Below are 19279 nucleotides of genomic sequence, written 5' to 3'. Positions count from 1 at the left end.
GATAGCATGTTTCATCATGAGTCCTTTAGGATTGTCTTGGATCATTGTATTGCTGAGAATAGCCAAGTCATTCACAGCTCTTCATCAATCATTATTGTTATTTATGTGTACAATGTTCTCTTAGTTTTGTTCATTTCACTTTGCATCAGTTCATATAAATCTTTCCAGGTTTTTCTGAAATCATTCTGCCTGTCATTTCTTATAGCACAATAATATTCCATTACCATTGCAATCCATTACCACATCTTGTTTAGCTGTTCCCCAATTGATGGGCATCCCTTTGATTTCCAATTCTTAGCCACCACAAAAAGAACTGCTATAAATAGTTTTATACAAATAGTCCCTTTTCTCTTTTTTTGGATGTCTTTGGGATACAGACCTAGCAATGGTATTGCTGGATCAAAGGGTATGCACAGTTTTATAACCTTTGGTCATAGTTCCAAATTGTTCTCCAGAATGGTTGGATCAGTTCACAGATCCACCAACCATGCAGTAATGCCCCAGTTTTCCCACATCCCCTCCAACATCCAACATTTTCCTTTTTCTGTCATATTGGCCACTCTGATAGATGAGAAGTAGTAACTCAGGATTGTTTTGTTTTTCTTTAATCAAAAGTGATTTTGAGCATTTCTTCATATGACTGTAGAGAACTGATTTTTTTTTTTTATGTCTAGAAACTGCATATCCTTTGACCATTTATCATGTGAGGAATGACTTGTATTTTTGTAAGTTTGACTCCATTCTCTATATATTTGAGATAAAGAGAAAAAAATATGTTTATATATACACACACATATAAGTCTCTCTGATAAAGAGAATATGCACAGGTGTGCATATTCTCTTTATCAGAGAGACTTGCTGCAAACATTTTCCCCCTCTGGTTTCTGCTTTCCTTATAATTTTGGTTGCATTAGTTTTGTTTGTGCAAAAATGTTTAAATTTTATATAATCAAAAAATTATTTATTTTACATTTTGTAATGCTCTCTATATCTCCTTTGGTCCTAAAGCTTTCCCTTATCCATAAATCTGACAGATAAACTATTCCATGCTCTAGTAATTTGCTTATGATATCACCTTTTAGGCATAAATCATATACCTATTTTGACCTGATTTTCATATATAATGTGAGATGCTGGTCTATACCAAGTTCCTACCATACTGTGTTCCAGTTTTCCCAGAAGTTTTTGTCAAATAATGAGGTTTTGTTCCAAAAGATTAGATCTTTGGGTTTATCATATACCACATTAATATAATTTGTATCAAATCTATTCCATTGATCCATAATTCTATTTTTTAGCCAGTACCAGATTGTTTTGATAATTACCTCTTTATAATATAGTCTGAGATCTGGTATGGCTAGACCAACTTTTTTTTTACATTTTTTTATATTGATTCCCTTGATATCCTTGAGCTTTTGTTCTTCCAGATAAATTTTGTTATTTTTTCTTCTAGCTCTATAAAGTAATTTTTGATAGTTTGATTGGTATGGCACTGAATAAATAAATTAATTTAGGTAGAATTGTCATTTCAAGCATGTCTAGTTAAAAGATTAAAGCTAAATAAAAGATTAAGGCTAAATAAAAAATTTGACCTCCAAATACAAGATTCAAGATAAAAAAGAAACGAGAAAAAAATAAGAAATTTAATAAGGTTAAACTGTTTATATTTCTGTATGGCAAAACACTATTTGTAACTCTTAAGAACCTTATTATTATAAAAGCAATTAGAAGGAATACATATAGAGAGAGTGGGTATAGATATAATGTGACTTTGATGTGATGATATCCCAAAAAACAAAATAAAGGAGTGAGAAAGAAAATTACACTGGAAGAAAGAAGGGGGAGTATTAATGGAGAGTAAATTACCTCACATAAAAAAGATATGAAAGAGCTATTATAATGGAAGAGAAGATGAAGGTTGGGATAGCAGAGAAAAGCTTAAACTTTATTCTCATCAAAATTGTCTCAAAGAAGGATAACATACACACTCAGGTGAATAAAGAAATCTGTCTTACACTATAAGGAAATAAAGGGGGATTGGGAATAATAGAAGGGGGAGAGGGGACTGATAAAAGGAAGGGTATATTGGAGAAGATGGTGATGAGAAGTAAAACACTTGTGAGGAGGGAAAAGGTGAGGGTGGGGTAAGAGAAACAGAGGGATAAACAGGGGAAAATAGCATGGAGGGAAATACACATTTATCATAACTACAAATGTGAATGGGATGAACTTACCCATAAAATGGAAGCAGCAGACTGGATTAAAAACCAGAATCCTACCATGTGTTGTTTACAAGAAACACATCTGAAGCAGAGAAATTTACAGTGTAAAGGTAAAGGATTGGAGCAAAATTTATTATGGTTCAGCTGAAACAAAGAAAGCAGGGGTAGCAGTCATGATCTCAAACAAAGCCAAACAAAAAGAGGTCTAATTAAGAGATAAGGAAGGAAACTATATCTTGCTGAAAGGTACCATAGACAATGAGGTTGTATCAATACCAAACACATATGTACCAAATGGTATAGCGTCTAAAGTTTTGAAGGAGAAGTTAACTGTGTTACAGGAGGAAATAGATAGTAAAGCTATACTAGTGGGAGACCTCAACTTTCCCCTCTCAGAACTAGATAAATCTAACCAAAACTGAACAAGAAAGAAGTTAAAGGAAATGAATAAAATTCTGGAGAAGTTATATATGATAGACCTCTGGAGAAAACTGAATGGAAATAAAAAGGAACATACTTTTTTCTCAGTAGTACATGGCACCTACACAAAAATTGACCATGTATTAGGACATTAAAAACCTCACAAACAAATGCAGAAAAGCAGACATAGTAAAAGCATCCTTTTCAGATCACAATGCAGTAAAAATTACATTCAATAATGGATAATGGAGAGATTAAAAATTAATTTGAAATCAGATAATCTAATCTTAAACAATAAGTGTGTTGAAGAACTAGTCATAGAAATAATCAATGATTTCATTAAAGAAAATGAAAACAAGACAATCTTTCAAAATTTAGGGGATGCCATTCATTTTAAATCTTCTATGCAACATAACTATGGTGAAAATGTATTTAAAGGAATGTGTGCATAGAACCTATATAAAATTGTATGCTGTCTCGGAGAGAGGGGATAGAAAGGGGTGAAGGAGGGGGAGGGAAGGAAAAAAATCTAAGGTATATGGTAGTGATTGTAGAACACTGAAAACAAAAAAAACAAAAACAAAATGTAGGGGATGCATCAAAGTGGTACGTATGGGAAAATTGTATCTCTAATTGCTTACATCAACAAAATAGAGAAAAAAACACATCAATGAATAGGGCATGCAACTAAAAAACTAGAAAAAGAAGAAATTAAAAATTACCAACTAAGCATCAAATTAGAAATCTTGAAAATCAAAGGAGAAATTAATAAAATTGAAAATAAGAAAACTATTGAACTAATAATAAAACTAGAAGCTGATTTTATTTAAAAATAATAATAAAATAGAAAAACCATTGGTTAATTTGATTTTAATAAAGGAAAGAAGAAAACCCAATTATTAGTATTAAACATGAAAGAGGTGAATTCACCACCAATAAAGAGGAAATTAAGATAATTATTAGGCACTACTTTGCTGAATTATATGATGATAAATTTGAAAATTTAAATGAAATGGATGAATATCTACAAAAATATAAATCACTCAGATTAACAGAAGAAGTAATAAAATACTTAAATAACCCAATTTTAGGAAAAGAATTTGAGGAAGCCATCAGTGGACCTCCTAAGAAAAAAAATATCCAGCACTAGATGGATTCATAAATAAATTCTACCAAATATTTAAAGAACAATTAATCTCAATATTATGTAAACTATTTGGAAAAATAGGTGAAGACGTAATCCTATCAAATTCATTTTATGACACAAATATGGTGCTAATACCCAGACCAGGAAGAACCAAAACAGAGAAGGAAAATTATAGACAAATTTCTCTAACGAATATTGATCCCAAATTTTTAAATGAAATACTAACAAAGAGATTATAGGAAATCACAAGGATCATACACTATGACCAGGTGGTATTTATACCAGAAATGCAGGGCTGGTTCAATGTTAGGAAAACTATCAGCATAATTGACCATATCAATAACAAAACCAACAGAAATCATATGATTATCTGGAACAGATTCAGAAAAAGTCTTTGACAAAATACAGCACCCATTCCTATTAAAAGTTTAAAAGTGCTAGAGAGCATAGGAATAAATGGAGTTTACCTTGAAATGAAAGGTAGTATTTATCTAAAAACATCAGCAAGCATTAGCTGTCATGGGGATAAGCCAGGAACCTTCCCAATAAAATCAGAGGTGAAGCAAGGATACCCATTATCACCTCTATTATTTACTATTGTGCTAGAAATGTTAGCTATAGCAATAAGAGAAGAAAAAGAAATTTTTTAAAAGGATTTTCTTTTTTATTTTACTTAGGTTTTCTTTATATATATATATATATATATATATATATATATATATATATATATATATAAAATCATTTTATTTATTTTTAATGTTCTACAATCACTACCATAAAACTTACATTTTTTTTTCCCCTCTACCCACCTCCAACACCCCCCTCCCTCCCCAAGACGGCATACAATTCTATATAGGATCTACACATACATTCCTATTGAATACATTTTCACTACAGTCATGTTGTGTAGAAGAATTAAAATAAATGGGAGAAATCATATAACAAACTAAAACATGATACACATACACACACAAAAAATCATCTGCTACATTCTGCAATTGAATTCCATAGTTATTTCTCTGGATGTGGAAGGCATTTTGCCTTAGAAGACCATTGGGAATTTTTTTTTTTTATGTCCTTGCATTGCTATGAAGATCCAAGTCTACCAGAAAAAACTCTCGCACACTGTGGTCATTGCTGTGCTCAAAGTTCTCCTGGTTCTGCTCCTTTCACTCAGCCTCAGATCATATAAGTCTTGCCAGGCCTCTCAGAAATCATCTTGTTCATCATTTCTTATAGCGCAATAGTATTCCATTACATTCATATACCATAATTTATTCAGTCATTCCCCAATTGATGGGCATCCCCTTGATTTCTAGCTTTTGACAACTACAAAGAGTACTGCTATAAATATTTTGTACATGTGGAAACCTTTCCCATTTTTTATGCTCTCTTGGGGATACAGTCCTAGAAGCAATATTGTTGGGTCAAAGGGTATGCACATTTTTGTAGCCCTTTGGACATAGTTCCAAACTCTTCTCCAGAATGGTTGGATGAGCTCACAGCTCCACCAACAATGAATTAGTGTTCCAACTCTCCCACATAATCTTCAACATTTATCATATTCCTATTCTGTCATGTTTACCAATCTAATAGATGTCATGTGGTACCTCAGAGCTGTTTTGATTTGCATCTACCTAATCAAAAATGATTTAGAGTATTTTTTCATATGATTATAGATATCTTTAATTTCTTCCTCTGAAAATTGCCTGTTCATATCCTTTGACCACTTATCAATTGGGGAATGACTTGTATTGTTGTATATTTGACTCAGTTCTCTATATATTCTAGAAATGAGGCCTTTCTCACTGACATTAGCTATAAAAATTCTTTCCCAATATACTACATCCCTTCAAATTTTGGTTGCATTGGGTTTAGTTGTGCAAAAGCTTTTCAGTTTAATGTAATCAAAATTATCCATCTTGTACTTCATAATGCTTTCTATCTCTTCTTTAGTAAAAAATTCTTTCCTTCTCCATAAATCTGATAAATACACTATTCCTTGCTCCTCCAGTTTGTCCATGGTATCAATCTTTATACCTAGATCGTGTACCCATTTGGACTTTATTCTGGTGGACAGGGTCAGGCATGGGTCTATGCCTAGTTTCCACCACACTGTTATCCAGTTTTCCCACCAACTTTTGTTGAACAGTGAGTTCTTATCCCAGAAGCTGGAGTCCTTGGGTTTATCAAACAGGAGATTGCTATATTCGTTGTCTACTGTGTCTTGAGTACCTAGCATATTCCACTTGTCTACCATTCTGTTTCTTAGCCAGTACCAAGTGGTTTTGATAATTGCTGCTTTACAATACAATTTGAGATCTGGTAGCACTAGACAACCTTCCCTAGCATTTCTTTTCATTAGGCCCTTTGATATTCTGGATCTTTTGTTCTTCCAGATGAATTTTGATATTATTTTATCCAGCTCTAGAAAATAATTATCTGATAGTTTATTTGGTATGGCACTAAATAAGTAAATTAATTTAGGTAGAATTGTCATTTTTATTATATTGGCTCTGCCTACCCACGAGCAACTGATGTTTTTCCACTTCCTTAGATCTGACTTTATTTGTGCGAAAAGTGTCTTGTAATTGTGTTCATATAGTCCCTAGGTTTGTTTTGGCAGGTAAACTCCCAAATATTTTATAGTGTCTACCCTAGCTTTAAATGGGATCTCTCTTTCTATCTCTTGCTGTTGGACTTTGTTACTAATGTATAGGAATGCAGAAGATTTGTGTGGGTTTATTTTGTAACCTGCAACTTTGCCAAAGTTGTTTATTATTTCAAGTAGTTTTGTACTTGAATCTCTGGGATTCTCTAAGTATATCATCATATCATCTGCAAAGAGTGATAACTTAGTTTCTTCTTTGACTATTCTTATTCCTTCAATTTCTTTATCTTGTCTAATTGGTACAGCTAACATTTCTAGTGCCATATTGAGTAATAGTGGTGATAATGGACATCCTTGTTTCACCCCTGATCTTATTGGAAATGCATCTAGCTTATCTCCATTGCATATAATGCTTGCTGAAGGTTTTAGGTAGAGAAGAAAAAGAAATTAAAGGAATTAGAATAGGCAGTGAGGAAACAAAACTATCACTTTTTGCAGATGATATGATATTATACTTAGAAAACCCTAGAGAAATAACTAAAAACTATTTGAAATTATTAAGAACTTTAACAAAGTTGTAGGATATAAAAGAAACCCTCATATGTCATCAGCATTTCTATATATTATCAACAAAGTCCAGCAATAAGAGATAGAGAAATTTCACTTAAAATAACTATAGACAATACAAAATACTTGGGAGTCTACCTGCCAAGACAACCCAGGAACTATTTGAATACAACGCCAAAACACTTTTCGCACAAATCAAGTCAGATCTAAACAATTGGAAAAATATTAATTGCTCATGGGTAGGCATAGCAGTGATAACTAAAGCCATGGGAATTATTGATATGACCAAAAGAGAAAAAAGAGCTAGAGACAAAACCTTGAGAGACACAGATATATAGGAGATGGGGGTACAAGTGTGATTCAGCAGAGACTAAGGAGTGGTAAGGAAAGTAAGAGAAAAAGTAGAAGATTGTGTCCCAGAAGTCAAGAGATGAAAATATCCAGAAAGGGAGGGGAATAGCAAATGTTGCAGAAAGATCAAGGATGATGAGGACTGAGAAAAGGCCACTGAAATTTAGCAATAACATGATCATTTGTAACCTTGGAGAGAGAAATATCTGTTGAGTGGTAGGGAGAAGAAGAAGATTTAAAGGGCCTAATTGGAAGTAAGAAATTGGGAGGTAAGGAGTGTAGAAAATTTTCTAGGACTTCAACTATGACAGGGATGATTGCTTGAGGCAAGTGAGATAGGGCCAAGTGAATGTTGTTTAATGAAAGGGGATATCAGCGTCTATTTGAAGACAACAGGGAAAGAGCCAGTGTATGAGGAGTGGTTGAAAATTAGGAAGACTGATGGGATGACCAAAAGGATAAACTCCTGGAAAAGATGGAAGGCAATGGAATCATAGGCATAAATAAAGTAGTTGGCACTGGAAAGAAGAAAGGATACCTTGTCCTACAAGACTATAGCAATAAAGAGGAGGGGAAGGGGTAATATTGAAGTGATCAAAGTATACATTTGGATAAAAAGGAAAGAGATGGAAGGATGGTTTCAATGTTTTCAGTGAAGTATAATGTCAATGTCCTCTACTGAGAAGGAAGAGGAATGTGGTAGGGTAGGTGCCTTGAGGAGAGAAGAGAAAGTTTGAATTATCACTGCTGGGATAATAATGGAGCGGGGAAAGGGGGGGAGACAGAAAGACTTCTCTGCAGTAGTGAGCACCCAGTTGAGATGGGATAACATAAATCTGTAGTGGGACCAATCTGATGATTTAGAGGGGTTTCACGATGTGAAGAAGAAGAGATAAAGATGACTGTAATCTTCTCAGTCAAGTGAAAGGCCCAAAAATCTGCTGAGTGAGAGGTAATGAGGTGGAGTAGGGAGTGGAGTTAGGGGTATGAAGAGAGAAGAGGTTTAAAATAGCTGCTGGAGGAGACAAAGGGAGTAGGAAGTCAAACCGAGATGAAAAACAGGACTGCCATTGATCAGTGAGGACTCAATTGAAATTAAGTAGCACTAATTTGTAGAAAATGCAGTCAGCAAAGTTTTGTGACTTTTGTTTCAGTACTAGTTAGCAACACAGGTTCACAGAAAGCAGATGGCAGGGGTAGGGAGGTACCTAGAGAGGGAACATTGGAAGGATGAGGGTTGGGGGATCAATGGGTACAGGACAGTACATTATTATAATGGCTAACCGCAGGGCCAATATTGTGAAGGGAGGCTGGAAAATAAAGCCAAAACAGGGGTGATAGAATGGGTAAACAGGTAAGAGAGATGAAGTTGAAGAACAGGAAAATCACATTCGGGAGAAGTGATGTCACCACCGCCCTTCTAGTACCTCAAGTTACAGAATAATCCTTGACTCATCATTTTCCCTCACCTCATATCCAATCAGTTCCTAAGTCTTCTTGATTCTTTTTTTTCAGTTTAAAATTTTATTTTCAACATTTATTAAAATTTTTTTTGAGTTCCAGATTTTCTCTTTCCCCTCCACATATGGAGAAGGCAAGTTATATATGTATTATACATGTGAAGTCATGCAAAACATGTTTTCATATCAGCCATATTGTAAACAACAATAACAGGAAGAAATATAGAAATAGTGAAAAAATGTATGCTTAATCTATAATCAGAGTCCAACAGCTCTCTCTCTAGAGGTGGATAACATTTTTCATCATGGATCCTTTGGAATTGTCTTGAATCATTGTCTTGATCAGAAAAGCTGTCTTTCACAGTTGACTATTGTTATAATATTGTTATTACCGTATACAATATTCTCCCTGTTCTGCTCACTTCACTTTGCATTAGTTCACGTAAGTCTTCCCAGGTTTTTCTGAAAGCGTCTTGCTAGTGATTTCTTACAATAGTATCCTATTACAATAGCATTACATTAGTAACAGTATTATAACAGCATACCATCACAGTCATATACCACAACTTGTTTAGCCATTTCCTAATTGGAAAGAATCTGAGTCTTGAATGACTCAATTGCATATGAAGAGGCCAGTGTGACAATGAACTTGACCACAGAACTCTAATATTTTTGTCATCAGTCATTCATCTGTAAAAGACTCAAAGGGAAATATAACTGGGCTGAGAACTGTAATTAAAGGTAAAGTCCCTCACTTAGAGAAGCCACCTCTGGCTCCCGAAAGATTTTCAAATAATGTAGGATGAACTTCCCCCATTTCTTTCCTAGAGTGTTCTGCCAATCCTAGGCTGAGTTATTGTTCTTGCTGAGAAGAGCACTATGCTCTTCAAAGAGCCAGTTCAATTGAGAAGCAGAGCAACTCATCAATCATTAATGTCCTCCAGAGAAACAAAGGGCATAGAGGAACTGCAGTTTAGGAATTGTGGGTTGCTTTGACCATATATGTTCCCAGATGTGTGGCTCTACCATTGTACTTTAGAATCACACCCACTCTTCACCCCAAAATTCTGTGCGTATTTGTGAATGAATGCACCCCACATTTTGGTGGAAATACTTTGTAACCACTATTTTTGATATACCATATAAATGAATGACTTTGCAAAGAACTGAGTCTACTGGCTGATTTTTAAAGGCAAGAACACTGGTGGGGGCTTATGAGGAAGTCCTCCTCTCAACAGAGTTTCCTCTAGAACTCTGAGAGTAGCAGCCTTAGCCTGTCCATACCTATGTGGGTGGGGGAAATGAGTTCAGAGGAGGGTGCTACACATGGAAAAATATATATATTCAATTTCATATTTAAAGCCCATTGTAATCTGGATACGATCCGACTTCTGAGAGTCATTTCACATTATTCCCCTCTACCTATTTTATATTATTGCCAAACTATACTACTCTATATTCCATCTCTTCATTCTATACTTTTCTATTGATTATGCCTCCTTTCTGCCCATCCCCCCACCCAGTGCATCCTCATTTATGTTTTTTAGAATCTTTAGTTTCCTTCAAAGCTCACTTCCTACAAAAGCCTTTTTCTCTTCCTCTAGTTTTTAGTGCTATCTTCTTCCTTAAACCATCTTGTATTTCTGTTTCTGTTTACATATTGTATAGCCTAGTGAAATATAAGCTCCTTGAAGGCAGAGGCTGTTTTTCATCTTTGCCTTTGTATCCACAGAAACCTAAACAGGAGCTCTGAGGGAAATCTTACTAGAAATGCATATCAGTTACTTTGTAAACTGTAGTTGGCTGGTTCCTTGAGAGATTAAATAACTTGTCCAAGGTAAACCAACCAGTATGTTTCATAGACAGGACTTAAACTCACTCCCAGGGCAACTCACTATCTGAGTTTTGATTCTTGAAGGTAGAGCAGTCATATTGAAACATGAGAAATTATATTTACGTATGAAATCTAAGATACAAGCAGTCTCTGGATGGCTTGAGAAGATGCAGAGATGGAGAACATGGGAGTGGAAGCTGAGGAATTGACCTGAGAATGAAGGGCCATCACTGAGAAGAGTAAAGTCATAAAAGACCATTGCAAGTTTAGTGGAAAAGTTTAGAGAAGAAATAACATGTCAGGTGCTGAAGTTACTGAGGAATGCAGATGACAGTCTTGAAGTTTAATAAATGGTGGCTCTAGGATATACTTCAAAGGACAGTTGGTTAACTGATAGAGGGTCAAATAGTAGCAGTTGGAAGAAAGAGCTTTGCCAGCTCCTCCTTCTGGACTTATGGTATATATGGCATATATGTGTGTATATATATAGACACCACAGTATTATGTATATATGTATTACTATATATATAAGAGCACATATGTGTATCTATGTATGTGTGTATGTGTGTGTAAATATGTATATGTATACACTACAGTACATTATATTATGTATATAGTAATACTGTACAGAAACAGTACATATGTATATGTGTATACATATGTGTGCGTGTGTATGTATAACAACTGAGGAAGCACTCATTGGCCCTCTGTCAATAAGAGGAAAGGAGAAAAGCAATGTGACCAGTAGTTAGAGGAGAGTGGTGAGCTACTTTCTGGGGAAAAAAACCAAACCAAGCTATTTTCTGTTTGTATCCAGAGATGGTAGAGGAGAGCTTGAGCAGGAAGGAGAATTTGTTTACAACAGAGGCAGCTCCAGAGAGCAGTTTGAAGAGGAGGCTAGGATCAATAAGGCTCAATAACCTGAGAGAGGTAGTGGAAAAGAGGGGACTTCCTTAGGCCTGGGGTAGCAACTAAAAATTATTTGGTATGCCGTTAAATTATAGGAATTCGCTAGCCTTAGGGCAAACCTGTGAATTCATTCCAACAGTATCTTTTGCTTCTCCAGGGTTTCCGAATGCTGGGTGTTTGAGTGTAAAGGACTAACCCTACAAATTCCTGCCGAATGCTTTGAATAAAGTACGAATGGATAGGCTTTAAGCGGGCTCCACTCTCCCCAAATGAGTTAGAGAACTTCTTGTCTAATTGTGGGCTTGCCCTCCTTAAGCCCCTACCATGTGCCAAGCAGAGGGGCAAACAAGCAAACCCGAAACTCCCTGACGTTAGGGGGTGGGGGAGGGACACCCAGATTGCTCTTCAAAGACCCGTTTGCCAAACTCTTTTCCACCTCTGTGCAATCAGTGGGATCCCTACATTAAATACATTGGCATCCTGTTGCCCTCGGGCCACACTCGGCAGGGCGGCCCCGAGCGCTGAGGAGGCGAGGGTCGCTAACTCTGGTCCCTTCTCCCCAGCAGAGCTAACGGGGGGCCGGGCTGTCCGACGTGGGGCGGAGTCTGGGCGGAAAACGAAACTGAGAAAGCCCTAAATCGAGAGATTTCGAGGAGCAGCCGCTGTGCGCCGGGAGCGGGGCTGGAGGTGAGTTGGCCCGGGGTCCGGGGAGAGGTTCTGGGCTCGAGGGGAGCACTGTCCTTGGGGGATAGTGGTCCGCGGCTCTGTAGCGCGCGTGTGCATGTGTGTGGGGTGCGGGTGAGTCTGACCACTGTGCAGCCAGGAGCTTGGACAAGCCCTCGGACCCTCCGGGGAGGCAGCCCTTGAAGGCCCCGGGTCCCCAGAGGAGGCCCCGGGCTCCCCGAGCAGCCCCGGGGCCAAAGTGCGGGCGTGCCGGGGGATGACGCAGTGACAGGAGCCCCGGATCCATCGCGGTGCTGACCCTCAGCGACTGACGCTGATTTCGGGTAAGCCCCTTTGCTGCTCTGCGCTTCAGTTTTCCCATCTTTAAAATGGGATTTGGACCAGCCAAGGTCAAGTCCCCTTTAGCTCTAGTCGCCAATCAGTGACCCACAGATGCTCAGCCATTTCTGGAAGAAATGAGATTGAGAACGGAAATGAAACTTAGAGGTAAAGTAAAGAGAAGAGCTGTAGAGCTCCGGAAGGGTCGTGGATGGTGATGGCTGGTGAAGAGGGAGCAGAGAGAATCAAAATAGAGGACAGTCCAAAACCCTCGCTTTTTCGTGTTTCATGGGGACAGACAGATGAATGAACACGGACGGGGGCTCAAACCAGGCTTGTCAGAAGGAAGAGGACTAGGGAAGCTAGAGTTATTCATAACCTGGATTATCAGTTAATGACAAATAATTAATGCTCACTTATTAATTGATTCCTGGGCGGCAGGCATTGCACTAAGTACTTGGTATATACAAGGGGAGCAAAAATAGTCCTTGCCCACAAGGAGCTTACATTCTGGCAAGAAACCATCATATAAATTAATAAGTACATTCAACATTTGTCCAAAAAAGATGGAAGTTACTTTAGAGGGGAAGGTTCTGGCAGCCCAGAGTAGATTAATATTGAAATGTGTTTCCTGAAAGTTCAGGAAGATACATTGATTGAGTTATATTCGTACAGAAGGCAGTTGGAGGATTTCTGAACCTGTAAGTACTTTTGCAAGCATTTGATTTCCATCCCCATCCTGCACCAACATCACTATTTTAATTTGTTTAGAAGTATCAGAGAGGCATCTAGGTGGATAGAGGTGCAGAGGATAAAGTCCTGGGCCTAGAGTCAGGAGTACCTGAGTTTAAATCTGACCCTAGATAGTTACTAGCTAGTTGACCCTGGGCAAGTAACTTAATCTTTATCTGCCTCAATTTTCTCATCTGTAAAATAGAGTTAATTATAGTGTCCACCTTACAGGCTTGCTGTGAGGGTAAAATGAGAAAATATTTGTGACAGTGCTTTACAAACCTTAAAATGCCATGTAGGATGCAAGCTATTGCTATTATTAAAAATACATATTTTACCAGACTCCAAGATTTCATGTTCAGATGGAGTCGAATTAAAAAAAAAACTTCCCCAAAACAAAAGCAATCTAATTGCCCAGTTAAGGACCCCTCCTGGACCCTCTAGTTCTCTCTTAGCCTCTTAATCCCACAGAGATAGATGTTTTCATTTCAGTCACTGATCAGCAGGATCCATTTTACTGAGAAAGGATGGCTCTTCTGTACTGGAAGGACTTCTGTATACCTTTCTACCTATCATACCACATCAGTAAGTGTCATTTATGGACACTGTGGTAAATGCACTTTCCAGTAGGAAGATGTAGTGCAAAGATGATTAAACTTGGAGTCTGAAGACTTGACTTCCAGTCCCTGCCCTGCTATTTATTAGCTGTGCAGTTTGGGTAAGGTACTTTGTCTCTATGACTATCTACTAAATGAGAACTACTAAATGTCTCTATCTACTAAATGAGAACTTGAATTAATCCTAGGAGCATAGATCCAGAGCTGGAAGGGACCTTAAAGGCCAACAAATCCTCTGATTTTACAGATGAAGAAACTGAGATAGAGAGGTTAAGTGATTGCCCAAAGTCAATCAGTCAATTAGTACTTGTTAGTCATTAGATACTATGTCAGGAGAATCAAATGAGATGCTATGTGTGGGGTGCTCTACAGCTATAACGTCTGATGTAAATATGAGATGTTATTATTGGCCTGTAAGGTCCAAGGTACGGGTGAATGAATGCTAAGTTAACCAACACCTTGTAAAATTTCTTCCTCACAATAATCCTATGAAGTAGGCGGGGCTCAGGTGACATCATTTTCAGGAATTGAGGAACTAACTGAGACTGAGAGAATGAAGGAGTCTTGCCCGAAGTCTAAGAGCTTCTGACTAAGCTGTGCTAAGTGTAGCAGTTGGTGTAGAGGAAGGAATCCTGGTATGCCCCTCTTAAGGAAAGCCCTTCCAAAGAAGGTTTGATCTTTTTGCTTTTACAAGGCATTAGTGGATTGTTGTTTTCTGAAATCCAAAATGACTTATATGGTTGGAACTGCTCTAGTGTCATATTGTTTTTTGAGAGGATTATTATGATTAATAAAAATGTATAATTAATAATAATAATATATAAAGTCAGAGAGATGTAGTAATCAGGGTGCTATCCTCAGAGTAAGGAAAGCCTGAGTTCAGGACCTGGCTTTGTGATCCTGGTTTTGTGAATGAAATTTAACAAAAAGATAAACCAAGACATGTTTCTTCAAGTAAGATAACAGTTTATTAATAGGGCACTGTACCTGTTAATGAAAGGGTCAATGGCTACCTACCTCAGTTTCTAATTAAAGACCAAGAATTAGAGATGCAGCTTCTTTTTTTTTTTATAAGCATAAAACAAAGAACAGCACAGGTTAGGTAAAGAGATCATAGCATTGGTTATAACATTGGCAGCATCATAGTGCAATAGAAGGAAATTGAGCATACGCGACACATGGGATCAGTCTTAATGGGTTGTCCAGAAGCATCCTCTGGAATTGATAAGAAACCAGAGATGTAAACTCACCGGGCACATGGGCATTAGATAAGACTGCTTTTTTAATTGGCAAGGACAAGGCTAAAGATGGGACAAGGTGCTGATCTGCTTTGCTAGAGGGAGCATGTTTGTTATAAAAATGCTTATGGAGAAACTAAGGCAGAGAGAGATTAAATTACTTAATCTGAAATCATACCATTAGTCAATGTGCTGGTGTCAGAATCAGGACCGAAAATCAGGGCTCCTGATTCTGAGTTCAAGAGTTTCTGGGAAGGAAAGAAATATTTTTGAAAATCTGTTATTTTTCATTTAGTTTTCAGCTCACTTACTAGTGAGGATTAAATTGCTTATTGGTGAGGAGATATATTAAAAGGCATTATGTCACGGAGTGCCAGGAACTGTGTTAAATACTTTACAAATATTGTCTCATTTGATCGCCACAATAATCCAAGGAGGTAGGTGCTGTTAATACCCCCATTTTACAGATGAGAAAACTGAGACAGAGGTTAGTGAGTAGCCCAGGGCCATATGGCTAGTAAGCTAGTTGGAGACCAAATTTGAACTCAGGTCTTTCCGACTCCAGGTCCCAGACTCTATCCAGTATACTACCTAGCTGACATTTTAACAGAGTAATACTTACTTGACAGGGTTATTATGAGAAAGGCACTTTGGAAACCTAACACATAGTGTAAACGTGAAGACTTTAATTCTTTTAGACTGGACTCAGGATGTTATTGGAGTATGGAGAAACTAAAGCAGGGAGAGATTACTTAATCCAAAGACACATCACTAGTCAATGTGCTAATGTCAGAGTCAGGACTCAAAATCAGGGCTCCTGATTCTGAATTCAAAGATCTCTGGGAAGAAAAGGAATATTTTTGAAATGTTATTTGTCATTTAGTTTTGAATTCACTTACTAGTGGGGATTGAATCACTTACTAGTAGAGAGATATATTAAAAGGAATCGTGTTGTAGTGGATAGAAAGCCAGCCTTGGAATCAGGTGGGTTCAAGACTTTCCTCTAACACGTGCGGTCCACGTGACCTGTTAATCAGTCAACTTTCAGGGTTCATGAATTTAACTTTTTAAAAAAGTTGAACAAGTATGTTTCCATATAATTGGTTTCCATATTCAGCCTGTGTAATATTTTATGTGCTTAAAAACATTATTATCAGAAGAGGTCCATAGGCTTCACTCAGACTGCCAGAGGGGTCCATAACAGAAAAAAGTTAAGAACCCCTCCCCTAAGACTAAATTAAACAATAGCTGCTGGTTTACGTTGATAGAGGGAGTTTCTTCACTGGAATGCTACACAGATTAAATCACAGTCCCAAACTTAAAAAAAAAAAAGAAAACATAAGCCTGTATTGACCCATTTCTGTAACTAGAAGCACAGAACTGATCTTGGAATGAGGAGAAATGGATTTGAATCCTGACTTTGACGCTGGTTCTATGACCAACAGCAAGGCACAACCTCTCTGGGCCTCAGTTCCTCATCTGCGAAGCTAGGGAGGGAGGATAAAACTAAATGATCTCTAAGGTTCATTTCAGTTGAAAGTAACAGAGTTTTACATGCATTTTGCCCTAACTTTTCTGCCCTACATTCAATAGACTTTTCATTGTGAGACAATCCATTATAGAAGTTGAATTAAGTGATAAGTTGACATATACTCCTACAGGTTATCTTAATAGTTTAAAAGATTTGAAAGATGTAAGGAAATAAATCTTTCTCCAACCTGTGGATTAAAAGTTGAATTTTCATAACTCCACAGACAAGTTTGAAGTAGTGTAGTAAAGTATCTAAAGTGATGGACTTGGAGTCAGCAAGACGTAGGGTCAGATCTGTTCTCTGATGTTTGCTAGTTATGTGACCCCAGGCAAGTCATTTAACCTTTTTGACACAGCATCCTCCTCTGTAAAATGAGGGAGCTAGACTAAATTTGAGATTTGAGTTCTTTTCGAGCTTTGCAGCTATTTATCTTATGAAGTTTTCTGTAGAACTGGGAGAATTTATCCCAGAGGAATAATGGAGAATTTTCCCCTTGTTTCTCCACCTAGCTTCAGAAGTAGATTGAGAAAATCAGACTGAATGTTTGCTCTCTGTGAATGTTATTTCTTTCAGACTTCATTTCTGTTTTAAGTACACCAAAAACAATGGCTAACAATCATCCACCATGCAACTGCGCTGCAGAACTCTATCAGTACTGCCTGAAAAAAAGTTTGCAGCTTGACTATACAGGAATCTCAGTTACTGGACCTCCTCATAATTCGGAGTAAGTTACTTTAAAACATCTCAATATGAAAAAAATATTATTTTTATTAACAAAACTTCTGAAACGTTCATATTTATATTTTTAAAAGGATAATGTTTTCAGCTCTGTCCTGGGTGTTCTGTTTTTTTTCTCTATACCCTAACTCTTGGTGATCTCATCAATTCCAGTGGATATTAATTCTATGCAGAAGATTCCACAGCTACATATCAAGCACTTATCTCTATCCACTCCACTCCAGAATTTTCAGTTGCCTGCTGGACTTGTGCATGTGATTTTCTTTTTATTTATTTATTTATTTTTATTTTATTTTTTATTATTTTTTAAATTTATTTATTTATTTAACTTTTAACATTCATTTTCACAAAATTTTGGGTTCCAAATTTTCTCCCCTTTTGTCCCTTCCCCCCCCAAACACCAAGCATTCTAATTGCCCCTATGACCAATCTGCTCTCTCTTCTATCATCCCTCTCTGCCCTTGTCTCCATCTTCTCTTTTGTCCTGTAGGGCCAGATAACTTTCTATACCCCTTAACCTGTATTTCTTATTTCCTAGTGGTAAGAACATTACAGTTGATCGTAACACTTTGAGTTCCAACTTCTTTACCTCCCTCCCTTCCCACCCCTTCCCTTTGGAAGGCAAGCAATTCAATATAGGCCATATCTGTGTAGTTTTGCAAATGACTTCCATAATAGTTGTGTTGTATAAGACTAACTATATTTCCCTCCATCCTATCCTGTCCCCCATTACTTCTATTCTCTTTTGATCCTGTCCCTCCCCATGAGTGTCGACCTCAAATTGCTCCCTCCTCCCCATGTCCTCCCTTCCATCATCCCCCCCCCACCCTGCTTATCCCCTTATCCCCCACTTTCCTGTATTGTAAGATGAGTGTGCATTTTATTCCTTCCTTTAGTGGAATGTGATGAGAGTAAGCTTCATGTTTTTCTCTCACCTCCCCGCTTTATCCCTCCACTAATAAGTCTTTTGCTTGCCTCTTTTATGAGAGATAATTTGCCCCATTCCATTTCTCCCTTTCTCCTCCCAATATATTTCTCTCTCACTGCGTGATTTCATTTTTTTAAGATATGATCCCATCCTCTTCAATTCACTCTGTGCACTCTGTCTCTATGTGTGTGTGTGTTTGTGTGTGCATGTGTGTGTGTGTAATCCCACCCAGTACCCAGATACTGAAAAGTTTCAAGAGTTACAAATATTGTCTTTCCATGTAGGAATGTAAACAGTTCAACTTTAGTAAGTCCCTTATGACTTCTCTTTGCTGTTTACCTTTCCATGTTTCTCTTCATTCTTGTGTTTGAAGGTCAAATTTTCTTTTCAGCTCTGGTCTTTTCATCAAGAATACTTGAAAGTCTTCTATTTCATTGAAAGACCAATTTTTCCCCTGAAGTATTATACTCAGTTTTGCTGGGTAGGTGATTCTTGGTTTTAGTCCTAGTTCCTTTGACTTCTGGAATATCCTATTCCATGCCCTTCGATCCCTTAATGTAGAAGCTGCTAGATCTTGTGTTATCCTGACTGTATTTCCACAATACTTGAATTGTTTCTTTCTAGCTGCTTGCAATATTTTCTCCTTTACCTGGGAACTCTGGAATTTGGCCACAGTGTTCCTAGGAGTTTCTCTTTTTGGATCTCTTTCAGGCAGTGTTCTGTGGATTCCTTGAATATTTATTTTGCCCTCTGGTTCTAGAATCTCAGGGCAGTTTTCCTTGATAATTTCATGAAAGATGATGTCTAGGCTCTTTTTCTCATCTTGGCTTTCAGGTAGTCCCATAATTTTTAAATTGTCTCTCCTGGATCTATTTTCCAGGTCAGTTGTTTTTCCAATGAGATATTTCACATTATCTTCCATTTTTTCATTCTTTTGGTTTTGTTTTGTGATTTCTTGCTTTCTCATAAAGT

The 19279-nt window shown here is 37.2% G+C and overlaps 1 protein-coding gene across 2 annotated transcripts in view; it reads left to right on the top strand.

Annotated features, from left to right (window-relative positions):
- Positions 1 to 12012: 12012 nt before the first annotated feature.
- The window catches only part of EIF2AK2 (eukaryotic translation initiation factor 2 alpha kinase 2), an 88329-nt gene continuing 81062 nt past the window's right edge, over positions 12013 to 19279 (top strand). The window contains exons 1-2 of one of the 2 annotated variants that reach the window (XM_072634165.1): positions 12013 to 12208; positions 17215 to 17365. In XM_072634165.1, coding sequence (XP_072490266.1) covers positions 17247 to 17365 — 119 coding nt within the window. In that variant the 5' untranslated portion in view covers positions 12013 to 12208; positions 17215 to 17246. Of the gene's footprint in view, positions 12529 to 17214; positions 17366 to 19279 lie in introns of both variants that reach the window. The other variant, XM_072634164.1, reaches the window with a different exon arrangement.

Source organism: Notamacropus eugenii, chromosome 1 (assembly GCF_028372415.1).
Source record: "Notamacropus eugenii isolate mMacEug1 chromosome 1, mMacEug1.pri_v2, whole genome shotgun sequence".
NCBI classification, from domain to species: Eukaryota; Metazoa; Chordata; class Mammalia; order Diprotodontia; family Macropodidae; genus Notamacropus; species Notamacropus eugenii.
This window is presented reverse-complemented; position numbering and strand designations above follow the sequence as displayed.